This window comes from Triplophysa rosa, linkage group LG21, assembly GCF_024868665.1.
Source record: "Triplophysa rosa linkage group LG21, Trosa_1v2, whole genome shotgun sequence".
NCBI lineage: Eukaryota > Metazoa > Chordata > Actinopteri > Cypriniformes > Nemacheilidae > Triplophysa > Triplophysa rosa.
The window spans coordinates 1,883,027-1,903,313 of NC_079910.1; the positions used below are offsets into that span (position 1 = coordinate 1,883,027).

Consider the following 20,287-nt stretch of genomic DNA (forward strand, 5'->3'; position numbering starts at 1 on the left):
ATTTCTCACTAAAGTAAAAAAACATTTGAGATTAAGTGCCACTTGCTAAATCATTTTATTACAAAGTAAAACAAATTTGCTGCATTGTTAAAAGGTAACCCATTCTGAAAGTCTATTTACCCTACCTGTGCTCAAGTCTCTGATCTGTCCACCCCAACACTCAACCTTAACTGGCCCTAGTCAGTATGGCCATATCTCACCCAAAATGACGGCAGCAGTTGAGGACCATAGTCAGGCCGAATGTGGCAAAAGTGCCATTTCTCAGCCTGAATTGGGCCACATCCGCACAACCAAAGCCAAGCCGAATCTGGCAACCATTGCTGGGCCAGAGCTGGCTTACTTTTGGTGAGCCACTGCCAGAACACAGACGAGTGCGCCGACACTCGGCCGGAACTGGCCCGACTGCACTGGCTACCTGGGTAGTTTAGGGATGGGCAGATGAAGAACTTAAACTTGATTTGCATTTACCTCAAAGCTACCAATGATTACAGACGCTGGTCCTATAGGACACAAATACAGACTTTAAAGGCCCTGTTTTTTTTAGGCATGTTTATGACTCTAATTATTTAAATTTAACATCATTATTTGTGATTAACATTGAATTTGTGCATTGCTTCCTTTTGTTCATCTGTAAGTATGCCAATTGGTTTCTCTGAACATTCGCAGTGAGGTCATACACCGGATGTGACAGGCGCATGTGCCGCGCCGCATCCAGTGTGGACAACATTTAAAATTATAATGGTGTAGATACGGTGTAAGAAAATCATGTTTCGCTATATTTGTATGGGCATTTAAAAATAATCAAACCCATATAATCACAGCCTACATGAATGAAATGGAAGAAAGAATCAGGGCGAGTAAAATGATGAGAATGTCTTTATGTAGGATATTCTACACCAGCTCCAACTGATCGTCACGTGCCACCCTCTTGCGAGAGCCTGTGGACTTGACTGGTCATCCCAGCTCAACAATCTCCATCAACAACCAAGAGCAAAGATGGCCTGCTCGTTATTTAATAAACTAACTTTTGTGTTCGTTTGGTCTTCCTGTAAAGCTACTTTGGAACAATACAACGCTGTAAAAAGCGCTATATATATCAAATTGAATTCAATATTTTGGTGAAATATTCTATTCCTTCAAATGAAGTTTGGGATACCTTGGAGAATAAAATAGTATTGTAATCTGATGTGTGTGCAGAAGGTGGCAGTAGTGCTTAACTTCCCAGTGAAATTAAAACGCTTACTTTTAATGAAATATCGCAGTGTTTGTTGTAAATAGTTTATCAATGTAGGTCATTCTCTTTTTAAAATTGGTGTGCCCTTATAATCTTCAGGTAAAATCGGAAAATGCACTTCCGTCCTGTAGTGACTATAAATACCAAACCTCTTAAGAGGATGCGCTTGAAAGAGAATACATTTGTGGAGGACAGGGTATAAGCACACAAGAGTTTTAGAAAATAATATCACGTTTATTGACACTTTAATCTGGATAATTAGAACACGGTTACTTAAATGGATATATACATCAAGTTCAACAACCAACAGCTTTGAATGACTTTGAATGACCTTGAATGATTCACAGCACAACACTGCACTCTAGTGATTAATCACTGCACCGCACTACCCAAATAGGAGTCGTGAGCACACAAAATCCATTTCACACAGTGGTATGCAGGATTAATATCCACAAAAGAGCACAAAACTCGTAGCAGCGTTCAGTCACAGTCCGGGTAAATCCATAGATGTTAAAATGAACTTGCTCAGCGCATCATGACGTGTGTGTGTGTGTGTGTCCATCCATCCATGTTGCCGGACAGACCCTCGAGCATTGGCCTCGAGCAACACACAGCGTCCCCACTGAGATCTTTCCCTGAGCGCACGCGGCCATTTACATCCATTCCAGGACCCTTTACCTCTCCCATCAGGTCTCTTAAATGTCCTCTCCCTCATGTGAAATCAATCACCCCCCTTTGATCCGCAGGAGGACACGCGCCAACAGACAGCCTCATGGGGGCTGCCAACAAACACACGCCCTAGCACAAAAACAAGTCCACAAAGTTCACTACAATGCCAATCTTAATTAACCAAACAAGAAGACAAACCGCATACTCATCTTAAGGGTAATAGATAAATAGAATGGCATGAATGTGAAAACTGTAATCAGGAAGAACATGTAGAACATGTTATATTGAGATGTCCAAAGTATAATAATAAAAGGAGAAATGTGATTGCTGACCTTACGGACATTAAAGATAAATTTTTAGGTGTTTATTACGACATTTGAAGAACACAGGGTTATATAAAAGAATTTAGGGAGCAGAAGCGAAGAAATTAAACGATTCTGACCCACACTCCTAGGTGGCGGTAATGCGCCTAAAAGTTGTATGCCAACCGCTTTTGAAAAGTCAAGAAAACCACCATATGAATGAACCACGTGAACTTGGAAAATCTTTTAAAATAAATAAACAACAATGATGAACCATCACCGAGCAACCGAACTATGATCAAGATGTCTTTGTTGACCCTGCTGGCCGTTCTTCTGCACTTCTATTCATGTAAGTTTAAACTTCCGCTTCGAAAGCGAGTGGCTTAGTTTGAGTTTGAATGAATACATTTAAGAAGGTGAACGTAACTAAGTAAAAATATAGACATTACAATAAGAAAACAAATAAGAAAACGCTAGGTATAGGAAACTAAATGCAATACAGGCTCGAAAGAACAAAAAGTGAGTTTTCGACTCGCTTCACGGTCATTTTCGGGTTTTTTCAGACTGTAGGAAATATTTTTTTTAAGTTAAGTTAAGATTATATATTAGTGTGTTTTTATCCTGTGCCACAAACACATTCTTCATTTAACATCTATACAACAAGAGTTTTTAATTTATTATTGTATTACTATGGACATTTGGTTAATTATAGTTATCAACAACAATTTTAGTTTTGTTTTATAGAAATTCTGCTTAGTTTGCTTTATGCATAGTAAATACTTAAACACATACATATTAACATATCTTTGTATATTCACAAGAAATATCTTGTTTTGTTTTTCTTTTTTGACACGCAGGGGCTGCTGCTGCTGATGTTGACAATGACATTGTGTCACAAGAGGTGATGGAGGGAAACAATTTCACCATCTCAACTAAACTCCCTAAACTGGATACAGACCCTCAATCTTTGTTTACTCTTGTTAATGGCACCTCAGAGGTCCCACTCGCACAGTTAACATGCCATTTTCTGAAGTGTTTACCCAACTACTGGACATCTGGAGTTTTGCTGGAATTCAATGAGGAGAATGTGACACTCATCCTGCTGAAGATCACCCGCAGTCAGACGGGCCTTTACAAAGTTAGAGACCTAAGCAGCCAACAGCCCAAAGACAAGTGTTTTAATGTTACTGTATATGGTAAGTGCCATACTATAAAAACATTATCACAACATCACAGACATATGTGAGTAATGATTATTGTCCTGTTATTGTTCTTATTCATTACTTTTGTAACCTTTTATTATTGTAGTGGTGTGAATTATGCACTGTTCTGTTTCTTGTTATCATTTACAGTGCCACCCCCAGAGCCTCCTCCCTCTTCCAGATATACTGATGCACCGGTCATAGTTGCAACTATAGGGTTCATCGTGATCGTGGTTGCCATCATCATTGGTGTCATATTCTTCAAATGCAGAAGGGCAAGTTTTATCTCTGATTAAGTTTTTGTAGATTTTAACTAATTCCATTGATGTCACTATGTATGATGTTTTGTAATTGGTCTTTTGTTGTTGTTGTGTGTTGTTGTAGGGCTGCTCGATTATGACAAAAATCATAATCACAATTATTTTGGCCAATATTGAGATCCCGATTATTTAACACGATAACTCATTAATTTTTAAAACAACATAGAAAAAAACTTGGCTTTTAAACTGTGAATTCAACTGAAAAATAAATGTAAAGAAATAGCACAGCTGAATGTAGGAAAGGGGTGCACTGTGGATTTATACCACAAGAAAAGAGAGGATCCTTGCAAAATGGAATTTTTTTACCTCGATTTTTTTTTTTTGAAGACCAAAATTGACGATAATGATTCATTTTCGATTAATTGCTCAATGTATTCATTTTCAGGGGACTGAGATTGCACAGACTCCTCAGCCAGAAAATGAAATGATGATACAGTGGCACCACTCAGGTGTGGAACTACACATATCAGTTGATGGGCCACATGTCATTTTATATAATCTGGCATGATTTGCAAAAATCATCAAGTTTGTTTGTTGTTTTGTCTTGTATACAGGTCAAGGGTAAAAAAAGCTGGACAGCATCAGGACCAGAATCCACCGCAAGTACTTTGCCTGACATGACCAAAAACAAAATAGAACCCATTTAGGGATGAAATGATTACCGGTTTCATGATAAAAATTTCCAACGGTTAGCATTACCGTGGCGTGTCACTTTTCAGTTGTCATTAACCTGTACAAGTTTCACGTTTTGAAAAACTAACTGTACATATGGTCCAACATCAAGACATTACTGGCTCCCTTGGTTTACCTGAGGTGCTGTTCTTGTAGTTTTTTTATTTATTGCCAGCACATAAAATCTCCTTCAGCACGTGACAGTAAAAGTTGTTCAGGTAACGTATCGCATGCTTATATTCTAAATGTGAATGCAGAGTGCTGGACACCGTATCTATCAATGATGTGTTCTTTTTAAAGAGTAAATGGTTCTTTAGGGAACCAAAATACTTCTTCCGTGGCATTGCAGTGAAGAACCTTTTGTAGCACCTTTACTTTAAGCACACTTGTACAATCACGGTCAAAATAACCATGTTCTCAACATTATTTGAGAACTGAAGACATTTTAGACAGTTGCTTTAAAGAACATTCCTACTGCCTTTATTTTATTTAAAATTTAGTTTAAGCCCATTTTTGTGAATCTGGGTTTCATTTCTTTGTGTCCATATTTATTTCTTTGTGTCTGTATTTATTTTCGTGTGTTCATAAATTTCTGTATGTTCCTAATTTTTCTTCTCTTCTCTCCTTTCCTGTAACTTTTCTAGGGTGTCACTTTAAGCTTGTTCTCTAAAGAGGTTTAAGGCATTATGTATACATTTGTACAAAAGCTATGGGACAGAATGCAATATGTTTAAATAAAATCTTTTTGTCCTGAAAGAACTTATTTGCATTAGTAAGGAGTTTGCGAACATTCACAGAATAAATCAGATTTTTGTTTGGTAATAAAGGAAATGAACAGGACATTAGGGAACTTCAGAACAGATGCAGTCACCAAGAGATTTCAGACATCGAGAAAAAAATCTCACCCAGAGATTGGTGCACACATGACAGGTTGAAAGACAAGGACAATAATAATACAGTCCTCACAAGGGCCACATGGAACTCTAGGAGATTGTTATTAAACCCAACAGTTGCAGCTTAGTTACTATATTAGCAATGTTTCTAATCGTCATTTCTGTGAACGTATCGAGTGTACATTTCCCTGGGACACCGATGAAGTCTTGAGTTTGTCTCCTGACTTGATGTTGTTCCCTTCCAGTTAAATCAGTGAGATCATTGTCAGTAAGTTGTGGTTTATCTCCTTATTTACACTTCACTTCTGCTCTAACTCATCAGTTCCGTGACTTTAGATGACTTTGTCACTAAACCCCCCTTAATTGCATTTTAAAGCTGAAGTGTAATTTTCTCAATGTTAAAATACTTTAAACTAATTTTCCATTCCACAATAATATGCAGAATCCATCTATAAGGCCAAACTGCGTAATGAATTGACACATTCCAATGAAAATAAATCGGAGATGTAAACTACATGAATTGAGAATTTAGAAGCTACAAATATTTATTTCCGTGGATCAGTTCATCAGTGAGAAGTTTGATGCAGCTTGTTTCGTATGCATCTATTGAAAAACAGTGGAATGGTTATAAAATGGTTACACACCATGGTTCAGAGAAATCACGCTGATGTTACAAAGCAAACAAACCTGCCTACTGTGATGATGTGTTCACTACATTACCCATACTGCTTGGCGTAAGAGCGTGTTACGTCACATACGGATGTTGTGTGAGATGTGTGCCGGTAGCCGAGTGTATGTGACATGTGAGCCTAACACAGGCTGTGTTCAAATAAAGTTATTATTTACATATAACGGTGTGAAGTTATATGACACCTACTGTACATAAAAAACGTAAGTCGCAATTACATTTATTTGCATTTTCACAAATACATGACACAACATGATCATCATCGCATAACTATGCTAGATGAAATCATCCAGACAACAAAAAGACAGTTTTCTACAATATTCTAATACGAAATCTGAGACATTACGAGTTTCCTTTTCTATTCGTGTGTGGGTCAGAAGTCCCGACGCTTTCCAGTAAAACGAGTGATTTTTAGCGCAATTTGAGATAAAGAAATAAAGTTTATGCTACAGTTCATGTCAGATTTAATACTTGGTCGGATCAAACATGTTGTTTAAATGTGACATAAGCCTGTCGTTACATTGCTGTGGGCATGCCTGCAGGATATTCTGACCGGCAGGTTGCAGATTTCCCAACACAACAGGAGACTTGCGTCAGGTCTGTTTTTTAAGGAGACTGATAGCGCCACTCTTTCGACGAATCAGATTCCTGGATTCACCGCCACTTAACCCCCTCCTTGTTCGAGGACTCCATCGGCATTTATCTCTGAATCAAGTGGAAGCATTAAGACAACCAAACAGTCAGAATGTTTGACTTTAAGATAATCTTTTCTTTTCTTGTTTTAACGGGTTTCGCCTGTAAGTCACGCTGGTTTGCACATGCAGCCTCACCGCAGATGTTTTCTGAACATTTTTACAACGCGAGTGTTTCTAAAGGAGCTGCTTCTGACGACGCTGAGGTCGAATTATCAGTGGTCGAAGGAGGAAACCTCACCGTCTTCACTACGACCATTCTATCAGAGGAAGACCCCCAGATTCTGACCAGCCGACTGCACGAAGCATCAGAAGATCTGATCGCACAGCTGACCTGTTACAATAACAACTGCACAAGTGAAGGCTCGGAACCTGCTGTTTTTATTCGTTACTATGCTCAGAATGTTACAATTGTCATCGTGAACGCCACCCGCAACCAAACGGGGCGATACAAAGTTTACGTACACAGCGGCACGCGCAACGAAAACTGGATGTATGTCATAACTGTATTCGGTGAGTACGCATGCCTCTGACGTGTGTCATCACACGTAACTTGACAGTCCCTTATCCCATACTGTATATGATAGTGATAATGTTTATTTTGATGTTCACTATGTAAGCATTAGATTATAAGGGGCAAACGCCCCCCTGTTCTTGCCGCCACTTATCTGAAGCAAGATGTACGGCACAAACGCGCGCGCCCCGTGTTAACAAAATAAGTTTGTTTATTTAACCTTGAGTAGAGTTTAGTGAAAGTAATGAGTCACCATCACGAGGATTCATGAATGAATGAATGAATGACCTGCCCAGTGGGTGGGAATTGTTGTCATACGATCCACCAAACTAGCTCGTGTCACAGAGTGGGCGTGTCTGAATAAACTCTTGCGTCATTTAGTTATTACGTCACAGCGTTTTCACAAAAATGTCTATAGAGCAATAATTTAAATTGTTATGACGTTTATATTGTCAGTTAAATTTTGTATTACATTTATTAGGCTTATTCACACTGATCGGACAACCCTCAACAAACTTATAGTTCACAGCCGACTTAGAATGTTGGTGTTTGTTGGCATTTGTCAGATCAGCGTGCAGTAGCGTTTAAAGATAATGCCAGGTAGCAGCTGTACACTTTCCCTGTGCGCATTTATGTAAATGTCAATGTAAATTTGTTTAAAAAATAAAACTAACAGGCTTCTTGTCTTTTACAGAGTCTACACGCAGCCCAGAATCTCCTCCTTCTTACATCATCAGTAAACCAGTAACTGCGGGTATAGGTGCTACTGTGGGCATATTGGTCTTGGCTCTCATCATTGGTGCCATATACCGCATATACCGCATATACCATAGGAAGGCAAGTATTATCAATAGGACGTGATGAGCGGTGACCTCTCGTTAATGTGATTGTGAAATGACACTAGCTAGTTGTCGTCGTTTCATCATTCTCATGACATTATAAACCCGTTTGGCTTCTTCTGCGAGCATGAGAAGACGTTTTAAAGATTGCTGATGCTTTTCTTTTTTTTATACAGTAAAGGTGAATTATAAGTTACATTCAGTCTAATAGGTCGAGGCCAAGGGTTTGAACAATATGAGAAATGACAGAATGTTAATTTTTGAGTGGTTTATCCATTTAACAATGAAAAGATGAGATATTCTGGTGTGTGCGCATTATAACGTGTTTAAGCTGTGTTTTGTATTAACTTCTAGGGGGTGTTTCAGAGCGTGCCGGATGAGGTGCCTTAAACCTCGCAGCCAGCAGAACTATACGAGCTGTTGAGAATGATCTTCTTGATCGATCACTGTACATCTGTACTGTTTCTGAATGCAGGTGCTGTGGATTTAAAGTGCACAGAGACTGTTTATGGTCCTCTAATACAGCACACGCCTAGTACTCGACTGACCTGACTGGGCAAACATGAAATGTTGAAATGTTAAAACACGTTCTTGTATTTCAGTTTAATGTGTGATGTCAGCTGTAAAAATCCCGTCTGAGGGTAAACATTGCTCTGATTGTTTATACAGCGGGACATTCTTAGATAATAATGGGTGGGGCTGCAGGAGTGTGTGTAAACCTGTAAACCATTGTTTGCAATCGTGTTAGTGAAAGAAATGACTTCACCTTTAACAAAGCCAAAAATGAGCCAGTGAAAAAAGAACAACCGGATATATTTCATAGTGACACATGAATGTGATTTAAAGAACAGAGATCCTAGACTATTAGCATTACTTAACTTACATGCATCTTGGAGATATCTATTTGATGTCTGCATTTACATCTGCAAAACATATTTTTTGATTGTTTGTTCATCTGCAATATATCTCTGAGACGTCTCATGTCAGATGTCAGATGTCAAATAGACATCTAGAAGATGTCTGTAAGATGTTTATGGTTTCTAATGTAAAATGGCCTTTTCTAAGACGTTTTCTAAGAGGATTTTACAAAGCAGATCTTTAGCAGACATCTTACAGATGTACCTGTGTTATCTAGCAATAAGAAAACATTGTTATTTGATTGGAAGACCAAAGCCCATTTTTTATTAATTGCTTATTTATTTTTGTGTTATTTTATATTATTTATTATTTTTTGTATTATTTTTAAACAAATAAATGAAGATACCACAAATGTTTAATTTAAATGTTTTCATTTTTGTTATATACAGTATGTACATGAAGAAATGCATACAAAAATAAACAGAAAAAAAACGTGTCTCATTGCAAAAATGATCTAGATTTGTGTCCCTCCCCTTTAAGTAAATTTGTACACGTTTTTCGCTTCTTTTTTGTTTAAATGTTTGCACAACACACTGTCTAGTTCAGTAGATTCCAACCTTTCTGACAAATAACCTACAGCTTAGCACAAATCGAAAAATGTACATTGATTATTAAAAAGTCAAACGCCAACCTCCCCTGCTCCGGTTTTAGAGAAATTACACCTTTTGGTCTCTCATACAAATGTCATCGTCAGAAGAAATGTTTATTTTTTGAGTTGACCTCACGTGCTCAACAAGAAACACAATAGTAGCAAGACCCACCAGAGCAGACAGAATCAAGCGGATCAGAACCTCAACATCTCCACAATGCTGCAGACAGTCTGTAGACGAAGAGATTCTGCTAGAATCATTCTCAGTAAACGGTTTGTCTGTGTGAAGTGGCACAGATGTGGTTGTGGTAGGAAGAGACTTCCTGATGTTCGTCTGTGTTATTTTACCTTCATAATGTGGACAGAGGTGTTTCATGTGTAGACGGATGCTTTTATTGCTCACTGGATTTGCAGCCGTGCAGCTGTATGATTCTGTCTCATTATAATGAAGTTTTAAAGGTAAACTGAGATTAATGCTGAGATCAGAACTACTGCCGTGATTCACTATTTCATCTCCTTTATACCATGAGATGAAGACGTCTCGATCATTTTTCACAGAGCAGACAACTGAGCAGAATTCATGCATCTCCTGTGATGTACCTGGAATAAGCAGTTAAATCTACTGTACATGTTTGAAACTTTTTTTATTATTGTGCCTCCCCTCTGTAGTATTAACTTTAGTGAATTGATCAAATGTAGTAGTATATTTAAATATTTATTATAGTATACTACATAATTCATAAAAACGAGAGGTGATTTTACCTGGAGGATGCTGCATAGTCTCATGTGAGCTGCTCTTAATGTCAGGAACAGAAACAGGAGCTTTAGGACAAGAAGACAGATTGTACGTTTGTAAATCATATGTAGTAAATCACAGCAGCATCGTGTACACAATATTATTAATATACGTCCACATTGACTTGGTCTTACCATAAACATCCACTTTGTACTTCTTTGTTGAAATCTGTTTGTTGATTACGATTAACGCTTTATAAAGTCCAGAATCATCTGTGCTGATGTTTGAGATGTTTAAAGCTCCAGTCCGCTCATCCAGCTGAACTCTGCCACTGAATCTGTCATCATAATGGGTGTAAATCTTCCCGTGATACTGGGCGATGCGAGAACTTTGTTTGCCATTTCCAAAAGTCCACAGTATTTGTATGTTTCCATTGAGTTGCTCGGCGTCTGTATTGAGTCTGAGGAGACCTCCCTCCATCACTTTAACAACATCATCAGCCTCTCCAGCCGCTGTAGCAAAACGAAAATGTGGTTTACAAAGAATGAATACAAAAAAACAAAACAAATGAATGAACTTTATAGGGTGGAATAGCCCAAAGTCTTTGCTAAAGCAAAGTGTTTCATTCTGTACTTCTCAACAAACATGAATACATGAATTAAGGCCCTTGATTTAGGTTTTATTTTTAACTGCAGCTCTGCACGGGCTGGCCTGTGGTTTAACCAGACGAGATGAGAGGCGAGATAAAGGAAGTTAGACAATGCTGCCTGTAAGTTACAAGGGGTGACCAGAAGGTGTTACTTTCATTTTATCAAACAAAGTGAAATATAAAAAAAATCACTTAAAAGCACACACACACAAATATAAAATGCACTTTTCATAGCATTGAACAATGCATTTCCTGTGCATTTGTATTCTTTTTAATCTTTATTTGTGTTAAGTGACCTGTTTCACGTTTCATGATGTTAATAGTATTGTAAAAACATTCATATTATACTGTGAAACGTCACTTTCTTATAACTGAATCTAACCATCCCAGACTCCCTCATGTCTCGACCCCTTTCAGCTTTCTGCTGATTTCTATATATACAGTAGTATATGTATACACGTTTTAGTGCCCCACTCCCTGTTTTAAAATGGAAAAAGGTTTTTATGGTACTTACAGTTTGCCCCTTTTATTTTGTATGCAAGAATTTTTCAGGTTTAAGATATCAATGATAATTGTGGCAAGCCAACCGGAGAATAGAATTATTCCAACAAAAGGAGAATTTAAAATGTATTACCCTCCACACTGATGAAAAACAAGACGAGAGTCCACATGATTTATGTTTTTTGAGAAGCTCAAGAGTCGGCCCCTTCACTCGATGATGCACCTGAAACTCAACAGGATGGCCATGCAGTTAGAATCTCTTTCTCCATCAAGAGGAAGTGAGAGTTACACATGCTACCGTTAGATGGTGCTGCATTCTGAAAATGCAGAAATTACACTCCTAAAAACCTGCTTAAAGCTTGCTGATTTGTTACTCAAGAAACCATATTTTATTAAAGGTACAGATGAAGACACTACATTTCAGTGATTTGTTATTGTAGTGTTTTTTTTTAAACAATTTAGAGAGAGAGAGTTGCGTCAGCTTCATTGACTCCAATGGAACAGTTTTTGTCCACAGCAATGGTGGAAGTTACTAGTAACGCATGGAGCTGTGGGTAAACAGACCGATCGTGACAAAAGTCATTTCATGAATAAAAAATGAAAGAAATAAAGCATTTACAGAGAAAACACAACTTCCTGGAACTATCTGAAGGCTCCATGAATCACGTGACACGTGAAAATGTTGAACTTCCGCTGTCGCTACTCTCTCTCTCTCTCAATGGCTCTGTTCTGACCAAATGGACAGAATTAAAGACCAGAATTAACTGTTTTATAAAACATGTTTTGTGTTTTTTCAGCTGGAAGTTAAAGAATTGCCTTTTGAAACAAATAAACATCTAAAGTATGTGAATATAAACAAACTCAATGTTTTCAAGTGAATTTTACAAAATAAGTAAGGAAGATATGAAGGTGTCACGCGTGGCGTGGGAAGAACCCAAATGCAGGCAGGTGTGGAGTGAAGGGGTTAACAGACGACTATTATAAACAAAACAAAAACCCCACAATGGGGGAAAAACCGACACTAACAGAATAAATAATACACGAACTTTGACAGGAAAAAATAAACTGGACTGGACTAAACTAACATAACACTTGACTAAACATAACTTGACAAACTAGACTAAACACTTACTAACTGGACTGGACTGGGTTCTTTAAACAGCATCACAGGACCACTGACAGGCACGATACACATACACGAGCACAGGACAAAGAAACATGAGGGCATTTATAGGGAAGACAAACGAGGAATAACGACATGGGGCAGGTGTGGGTAATCAAACACTCAGGGAAAGATAACAAGGAAACGAGAGGAGCGGGGCCAATGACGAGACACTGGAGAGAACGCGTCCTTTTGACAATAATATGTTTCTCTCCACACATAACCAAAGGCTTTGTCATGGCTCTGCTACAGGACCAAGAAAAACATGACTAAATGAGCAGAGCCATGACACTTTAAGCCCCCCCTTTAATGAGCACCTCCAGGTGCTCACCAAGGGGTAGACGGATGAGACAAGACAGACTGGGAGACAGACAGGACAAGGCAAAACAAAGAAAATCAAATCAAGGGCAGACAAGACAACATAATAACAGGACTTGGGTGGGACAGTAAAAATAACAAACAAGAGAGGGGGGGTGGGGCCAAACAAGAGCCCATAGGGGGCAGTCCAAAAAGGTTGGGGGAATAGTCCCAGTCCCCGGCTGCGCTCGAGGGCGCGGAGTCCTGGGGGACTTAAGATAAGTCCTGGGGGAACAGACTTTGACCCTGGGAGTCTCCCAGGGACCGGCTGGAAAGTCGGCTGGAAAGGGCTGGGTGCCGGCTGGAAAGGGCTTGACGCCGGCTGGAAGGCCGGCTGGACAGGGCTTGACGCCGGCTGCATCGCCGGCTGGGACGCCGGACGGGACACCGGACTGGACACCGGACTGGATGCCGGCTGCACCAGATCGGATGCCGGCTGGATGCCGACTGGATTACCGGACTGGATGCCGGGCTGGACACTGGCTGTTGCACCGGCTGGGACGCCGGCTGCTGCTCCAGCAGGGAGGGAAGTCCGCGCTGCCCGCCGCTGCCTCTTTCTCTTCAGCCGAGCCACCCGCCTGGAGGTCGGCTGAAGGAAAGAGGCAAATGGTGCGGCTGGCTCCGGCTGGGACTCCTCAGACGTGGAGCCCCAGGACTCACGTCTCCCCCGCTTCCCGCCGAGGCTCGCTTGCGGCGAAGAGGATGGTGTGGTGATGCCCACAACCCCGATCCGCAAGGGACCGTCCTCGGGGATAGCCGCCAGCCCTGTGAGAGGCTCCACCATGGACACTCCCCTGGGTTCCTCACGATTCATCGCGAGTTCGACCTGGTCCGCGAAGCCCAGGTGTCTCAACCAGCGCATCTCAGCTGGCTCGAAGGGTTCATCGAGGCAGCCGTTGAATATTACTTTCAACTCTGCCTCGGTGAACCCCGAGTAGCGCGAGGTGGACAGGAAGTCCATGGACGAAGTCTTTCACGGGGGTTCCCCTCTGGCGGAAGCCGAACAGGACGTGAGCCTGGTGGCTCCTGTACGCCTCGTCCGACTCCATGCCGCCGCTGGGTTCTGAACTGGCTCGTGTATTCTGTCACCCGTGGCGTGGGAAGAACCCAAATGCAGGCAGGCGTGGAGTGAAGGGGTTAACAGACGACTTTATTATAAACAAAACAAAAACCCCACAATGGGGGATAAACCGACACTAACAGAATAAATAATACACGAACTTTGACAGGAAAAAATAAACTGGACTGGACTAAACTAACATAACACTTGACTAAACATAACTTGACAAACTAAACTAAACACTTACTAAGACTTGACTGGGTTCTTTAAACAGCAAAATAGGATCACAGGAACATTGACAGGCACGATACACATACAATGCAAGAGCACAGGACAATGAAACATGAGGGTATTATATAGGGAAGACAGACAAAGGATAACGACACGGGGCAGGTGTGGGTAATCAAACACTCAGGGAAAGATAACAAGGAAACGAGAGGAGCGGGGCCAATGACGAGACACTGGAGAGAACGTATATTATTGTCAAAAGGACAATGATATGTTTCTCTCCACACATAACCTAAGGCTTTGTCATGGCTCTGCTACAGGACCAAGAAAAACATGACTAAATGAAACAGAGCCATGACATGAAGGTGTCATGTCTGTATAACCCACTCAGTTTAAGTTCTGGGAGTCATCATTTTAGTTAAGTTTGTTAAGTTAAACCACCAGCCTTGCTTTGAAACGTTTTTAATAGAATGAGTTCATTTTTTGTTCCAACACGACAAAGGACCCTGTGCACAAAGCAGCATCGATAAAGAAATGGTTTTCTGTGTCCCGTGTGGAAACCCAAGCCCATTGACTTAAACGGGAGCAAATCCCCACACCTTCTCCCGTAATAGGTAGAACACAAATCCATAAATCACAGAGCTCCTGCGTCCTATCACCACATCATCAAACTCCTCCGAGAATTTGACCGTGCACATCTGTCTGAACTTTCAGGTAAGAATCAAATGCAGTGGAGAAGTGTGCATATAATATAAAAAGGATGAAGTTTTGACTGTAGTTTAACTAGTTTGTACTCTACAGTCAACATGCTAAAACAAGAGCTGAGCTTGATTACTTGTAAGTCTGCTCATCATTTCTTTCATACAGATTGTGTGATTTAACAGCGACGTGTGTTGATTTTTGTTGTTGAATTTTTCAGTGTTTTTGCTACTGTGCCAACATGGTAAGGACTGATTTTATACTTCACTGTCAAATTGACACGTGTGTGCGATGTTCTCATGTTCAAGAAAACGTAAAAGTGGTGTTTGTCTCTCTAGGTGTTAAAACAGTGAACATCATCACTTGTCACGAAGGGATTTCCTACCTGGATTGCCGAGGTCATTTATATTTTTATTTAATAAAAAAAGTCCTATAAGTAAGCCCTGTAAATACAGAAAAGCATTTCTGAATTGCTTCGTCATCCTCTCCATCCCCAGGTATTACACATAAGCGTCTACTTACCTGTGAATGGGAGTCCGCCCATCTCAGCTGTGGTGAGTTCTCTGGCTTTCATTAAAACATATGCGTATGCATGCTGTACAATGTGTTTGAAAAGAATAAGAGGTAAAAAAGATGAAGTATTGTTACTTCTCACCAACAGACCATCAGGCAACCATTACAGTGCTTTCAGCCAAGTATGGACGCACAGACAGCTTCACCTGCTCTACAGGAAAACCAGCCAGTCAGCTCTCAAACGTTCAGTGCATTCAGACTACATCTCTCTCTGTGATGGCCTCTATGTAAGAACAGTGTAAGCATCTTTACAAGGGACATTAAAGTTGTTTGATTTTGTCTTTTAAAACTCAGTTCAATTCTGTGTGTTAATAGATGTAATGGGAAACAGGATTGTTTGGTTTCAGCGAGTAACGACGTTTTTGGCGATCCATGCGTGGGAACTTTCAAATACCTGACGGTGACCTATTCCTGTGTCCCAATATGTGAGTTAATAATTTCATCCTTTGATACATTATCATGATGTATTCCAGCCTACACTATATTTCAACAGGGTCTCTTGGTTAACATTTCTATGGCTTTATTAACGTTCATACATATTACACAGAAATGAATTTGAATCAATTCTACTTCTTATCAACAGACCCAAAATTTATCAAAGTGCTTTCAGCAAATTATGGGCGTACAAACAGTGTGACCTGCTCTTATGGGAAACCGGCCAGCCAGCTCTCAAACGTTCAGTGCATTCAGACTACATCTCTCTCTATAATGGCCTCTCAGTAAGAAGTGCTTCAACATCTTTACAAGTTAAGGGACATTAAAGTTGTTTGATTTTGTCTTTTTAAAATCACTTTAATTCTGTGTGTTAATAGATGCAATGGAAATCAGAACTGTTGGGCTTTTGCAAGTCACACTGTTTTCGGTGATCCATGCGTTGGAACTTACAAATACCTGAATGTTACCTACACCTGTGTCACGAGTAAGTCTCTTATAAATGACTAAACATTATTGTGGTGGTCTATAATTGACCAATAGGCTTAACTTTTCTCTGTTTTAATCCCCCAAAAAGTATAACTTATCCAAACGAAAGGCATGAGAATGCAGTGGTGTTTTTATAATGCTAAAGTCCTAGAATTTCAGTGATAACATGCTTTAATATCAACGCAGGAAGGGACTCTTGGAACTTCACCGAGGCATTTGCAGTGACATCTCTACTGCTGCCGTAAGCTTCTGTTGAGGGAAGAGGAGAACTTCTGCTTCAGTTCTTCATCTGTTTTATTCATGAGATTGATCTCTTTAATACACTGAAGAAGATGAAACATAATAATCGGTTTTAGCATCACTGTATTTAGTATCACAGTTAATACAGAAGACTCTCACGCTAACAACTAAATATTAGTGTTCAAACGTTGTGTTATGGGATCATTTATGTAGAATCTGTTTCTGAATTTTAGTATGGTAAAATGTAATCATTTGGAAATCAGTGCACGTTTGTCACTATTACCAAAAAATATAATTTTTTTTCAATTTATCCTGAACTGGGTCTAGGGTTTATTCTGTCCTAATGTAACACTGTCAGTTCAATAAACAGCTTTTAAATGCAACCTCTAGTTTTCTCTTATTCTGCTTATTCTGAAATTTCACACACACACACATATTCGTTTTAATTTACAAATCAGTTTCACAGCTTTATAAATTTCTCATTTTTTAAAAACATCACCTGCCTTACGGCAAGATAACAACACCAACCTCTATGTTTTCACATCGTTGGCCCCGCCCACCGGCGTTCAGTCTGAGGTTTACAAGCACAAGATTTTTTATGAATTACAGTAAGACTGCGACGTCTGACAAACGATGTGTAAGGCTGTACAACAATTGTTTATGGATATTGTTTTTTAAGCGAATGTTATTTAGTCATGTCAGTGCTCACTGCACGTGCAGGTGTCAACTGTTTTGGACCGGACAAGCATCCCGCAAAAAGTATGTAATAATTTCAGTTAAAAACTATCGTATAACCAGAATAACCCGTTCATCTGTGAGTTTTATATGACTTGTGACTACAAACGATAACCACAAATGTTTTCAAGTGAAAAAATGAAGGCTCATGTCTGTAAAATCCATCCAGTATCCAAGATAAAACGTTTCATTATGTGGAAAGGGGAGTCATAATTTTAGTCAAGTTAAACCACTAAAATAATTTCTTATGTTTGCTTAGAAACATTTTTAATAGAATGAGGTCATTTTCTGTTCCAGCATGACAAGGACCCTGTGCACAAAGCAGCATCTGTGAAGAAATGGTTTACTGTGTCCGGTGTGGAAACCCAAGCCCGTTGACTTAAACATGAGCAAGTCCCCACACCCAACTGCTCACCCGTAATAAGTAGAGCACAACACATATAATATGTCATAAATCCATAAATCACAGAGCTCTGAGGAGGTCAACAAACTCAACCCGAGAATTTGAACACGCTCATCTGTATCAACTCGGTAAGCATCAAATGCACTCGAAAAGTATGCATATGACATAAAAAAATCTTTCTTTTACTGTACCACACACTTTAATGACATTTTCTATTAATCTTTACAGTCAACATGCTAAAACAAGAACTGAGCTTTATGATTTGTAAGTACTGGATGTCCATAATATCAGTGTGATTTAACAGTGAAATGTGCTTATGTATACAGCTTGTAAGTATTTTGCTGTTGTTTGTTGAATTTTTCAGCGTTGTTGCTACATGGTAAGGACTGATTTTATGTCAATGTGCAACGTTCTCCTGTTCATGAAAATGTAAAAGCGTATGTAAATGTGTATGAGCAGCTGTTTGTCTCTCTGGGTGTTAAAGCCAGAACGTCATCGCCTGTCAAGGATGGTCAGCCTACCTGGACTGTAAAGGTCATTGACTTTTTTTAATCTAATCAACAAAACCCCTATGTTGACCATGTGTTTGTGTACAGTCCTAAAATGCCATAGAAGAACCATTTCTGACATTTCCACAAAGATATTTTTTGTAGTGGAAAAAGGTTCTTTAAAATGTAAGAAAGAAATGGTTCCTTTATGGCATCGCTGTGAAGAACAGTGTAAACATTGTACTATATTCTACTGAAATTCAAGCTTCATCATGATTAAATTGACCATTCATTTGTTTAATTTCACGCACAGTTGCCATTTATCTAAATAAGCATATTTTAGTGTTGTTATAGGCATTATTTATTGGCCAACATCCTATTTAGACTCTTGCCCATTAAAGCTATTCTTTGCCTCCTAAAAGCATGGCATTTTCCGTAGAAATGAGTTATTTGTATATTGTCATCAATTGTCAATAATTTCCCCATTTAGAGTTACTAGAAAATAAAAACTGTATTGCCAAATATTGGAATTGTGCCTCGTAAATGCAGACTTTTGAGTAAAGCAGCGAATGAAGCCTAACACTAGATTTATGAATTGCTTTGTGTCATCCTCTCTCCAGGGATCACATGTAAGCAGCTAGTTACCTGTCAGTGGCAGACCGCCCATCTCAGCTGTGGTGAGTTCTCTGGGTTTCATGAAAACATTATGTTGTTTTGACAATGAAGTATTCTTACTTCTTAGCAAGAGACCATGGAACCACCAGATGCCTCATCTTTTAAAAGCATCACAGTAAGATTGCGACGTCAGCTGTAAAGCGAGTAAGACAATTGTTTATGAATATTGTTTTTTATGTTCTAGTCATGTCATTGTTGATTGCGCGTGTCCAGGTGTCAAGTGTTTTGAACGTTTTTTCGATTTTTACATTGCTAGACAGCCTTTTTATTGCACTTCACTTCATAAGGAGACTATCAATCCTCACATAAATAGTTTAAAGTTATAGCCTAGTTAATAGTTTTGCCTTTATTAAATAAAAGTTTCGTCCATAGTTTCGATTTGTGGGGAAATAGTGTTAATGCGAGTATGTCCCAGTGAATCGAATTGATTGATTCGTTTGTATACACTTTAATACAACATAGTAGCATATTCTTGTATAAGTCAATTGAAAACAGAGTTGTTTAAAACAGAAACAAATATTATTCTTTATTACGCTTGTCTACAGATTTTTGAAGAGATTCAAGACTGTTTACGAATGTTTTTTCTTTCATGTTGTCAGCTGACTTTTCAAACTATAGACAAGTTACTAAATGAACAAGCAACAAACGAGTATTTAAGCTTTAAAAAAGAAACCACAACCAGACATGCAACAAGTGTTTCCACCAGCAGAAGCATCAACAATGAATAAAAAACACCCGTTTTCAACAATGAAAATGTGAAAATCTAGTTAACAACGTTTTATATATTAATGCACAAATACACAGACAACAAATTGTGTATGAGATATTTGGGCATGTTTTCCAGTCCAGGGTGATGGCAGAACAAAGTAGATAATTTAACACACAAAAGTACATCATCCTACTGTATATGACTGTAACTAATACAAATCTGATCGATGTAATCTTCACTTCATGTGAAACCATAAATGAAATGATCACACTTTTTTTTAGAAAGTGTTGGGAATTAAATGTCTGATTATATGTGTCAGAAAGAATAGCAAATCTCAGCTTTTAACACAAGATATAAATAAGGTGCAAAGAATGACACGAAATTGCACATGAGTAAAGACTTTACATTAAAAAATAATGACTGAAAATAGTGCAAAATTTACTCACTCTCATTGTGCTCCAAACCCGAGAAAAACTTTACAAATGAGGAAAATGCATTTACCATTTTGTTAATAATCTCTACTAGGGATGCTCTGATCGATCGGCCACAGATCGACGGATGACTAGAAATCGGTACTCTGGATCGGCTGATAAAATCCTGATCGGAGCATCCCTAATCT

The 20,287-nt window shown here is 39.1% G+C and overlaps 4 protein-coding genes across 5 annotated transcripts; 3 read left to right on the forward strand and 1 right to left on the reverse strand.

Moving 5' to 3' along the window:
• The first annotated feature begins 2,396 nt into the window (after nt 1-2,396).
• si:rp71-80o10.4 (uncharacterized protein LOC100307105 homolog) lies at nt 2,397-5,959 on the forward strand. Its single transcript, XM_057362905.1, has 5 exons — nt 2,397-2,554; nt 3,063-3,401; nt 3,558-3,682; nt 4,113-4,176; nt 4,282-5,959. Exons 1-5 carry the CDS (start codon nt 2,500-2,502, stop codon nt 4,290-4,292), a joined length of 594 nt encoding a protein of 197 aa, XP_057218888.1. The 5' UTR covers nt 2,397-2,499; the 3' UTR covers nt 4,293-5,959.
• A 138-nt stretch (nt 5,960-6,097) lies between these two features.
• On the forward strand, nt 6,098-9,298 carry LOC130571757 (uncharacterized). The gene is made up of 3 exons (XM_057362904.1): nt 6,098-7,185; nt 7,881-8,023; nt 8,380-9,298. Exons 1-3 carry the CDS (start codon nt 6,726-6,728, stop codon nt 8,413-8,415), a joined length of 639 nt encoding a protein of 212 aa, XP_057218887.1. The 5' UTR covers nt 6,098-6,725; the 3' UTR covers nt 8,416-9,298.
• Nucleotides 9,299-9,435: 137 nt separating this feature from the next.
• Nucleotides 9,436-11,660, reverse strand: LOC130571755 (SLAM family member 9-like). 2 transcript variants are annotated; one of them, XM_057362903.1, is made up of 5 exons: nt 11,552-11,660; nt 10,463-10,780; nt 10,295-10,354; nt 9,881-10,132; nt 9,436-9,763 (listed from the first exon to the last, which is right to left on the reverse strand). In XM_057362903.1, the coding sequence occupies exons 1-5, from the start codon at nt 11,586-11,588 to the stop codon at nt 9,600-9,602; spliced, it is 831 nt and encodes a 276-aa protein (XP_057218886.1). In that variant the 5' UTR covers nt 11,589-11,660; the 3' UTR covers nt 9,436-9,599. The 2 variants fall into 2 exon arrangements, with proteins under 2 accessions (XP_057218886.1, XP_057218885.1); XM_057362902.1 differs by having other exon boundaries at nt 9,436-10,132.
• Nucleotides 11,661-14,845: 3,185 nt separating this feature from the next.
• LOC130545363 (L-rhamnose-binding lectin CSL3-like) lies at nt 14,846-17,035 on the forward strand. The gene is made up of 10 exons (XM_057319803.1): nt 14,846-14,939; nt 15,027-15,062; nt 15,145-15,168; nt 15,263-15,322; nt 15,422-15,478; nt 15,586-15,724; nt 15,813-15,922; nt 16,081-16,216; nt 16,310-16,416; nt 16,605-17,035. The coding sequence occupies exons 2-10, from the start codon at nt 15,032-15,034 to the stop codon at nt 16,661-16,663; spliced, it is 723 nt and encodes a 240-aa protein (XP_057175786.1). The 5' UTR covers nt 14,846-14,939; nt 15,027-15,031; the 3' UTR covers nt 16,664-17,035.
• Nucleotides 17,036-20,287: the final 3,252 nt, after the last annotated feature.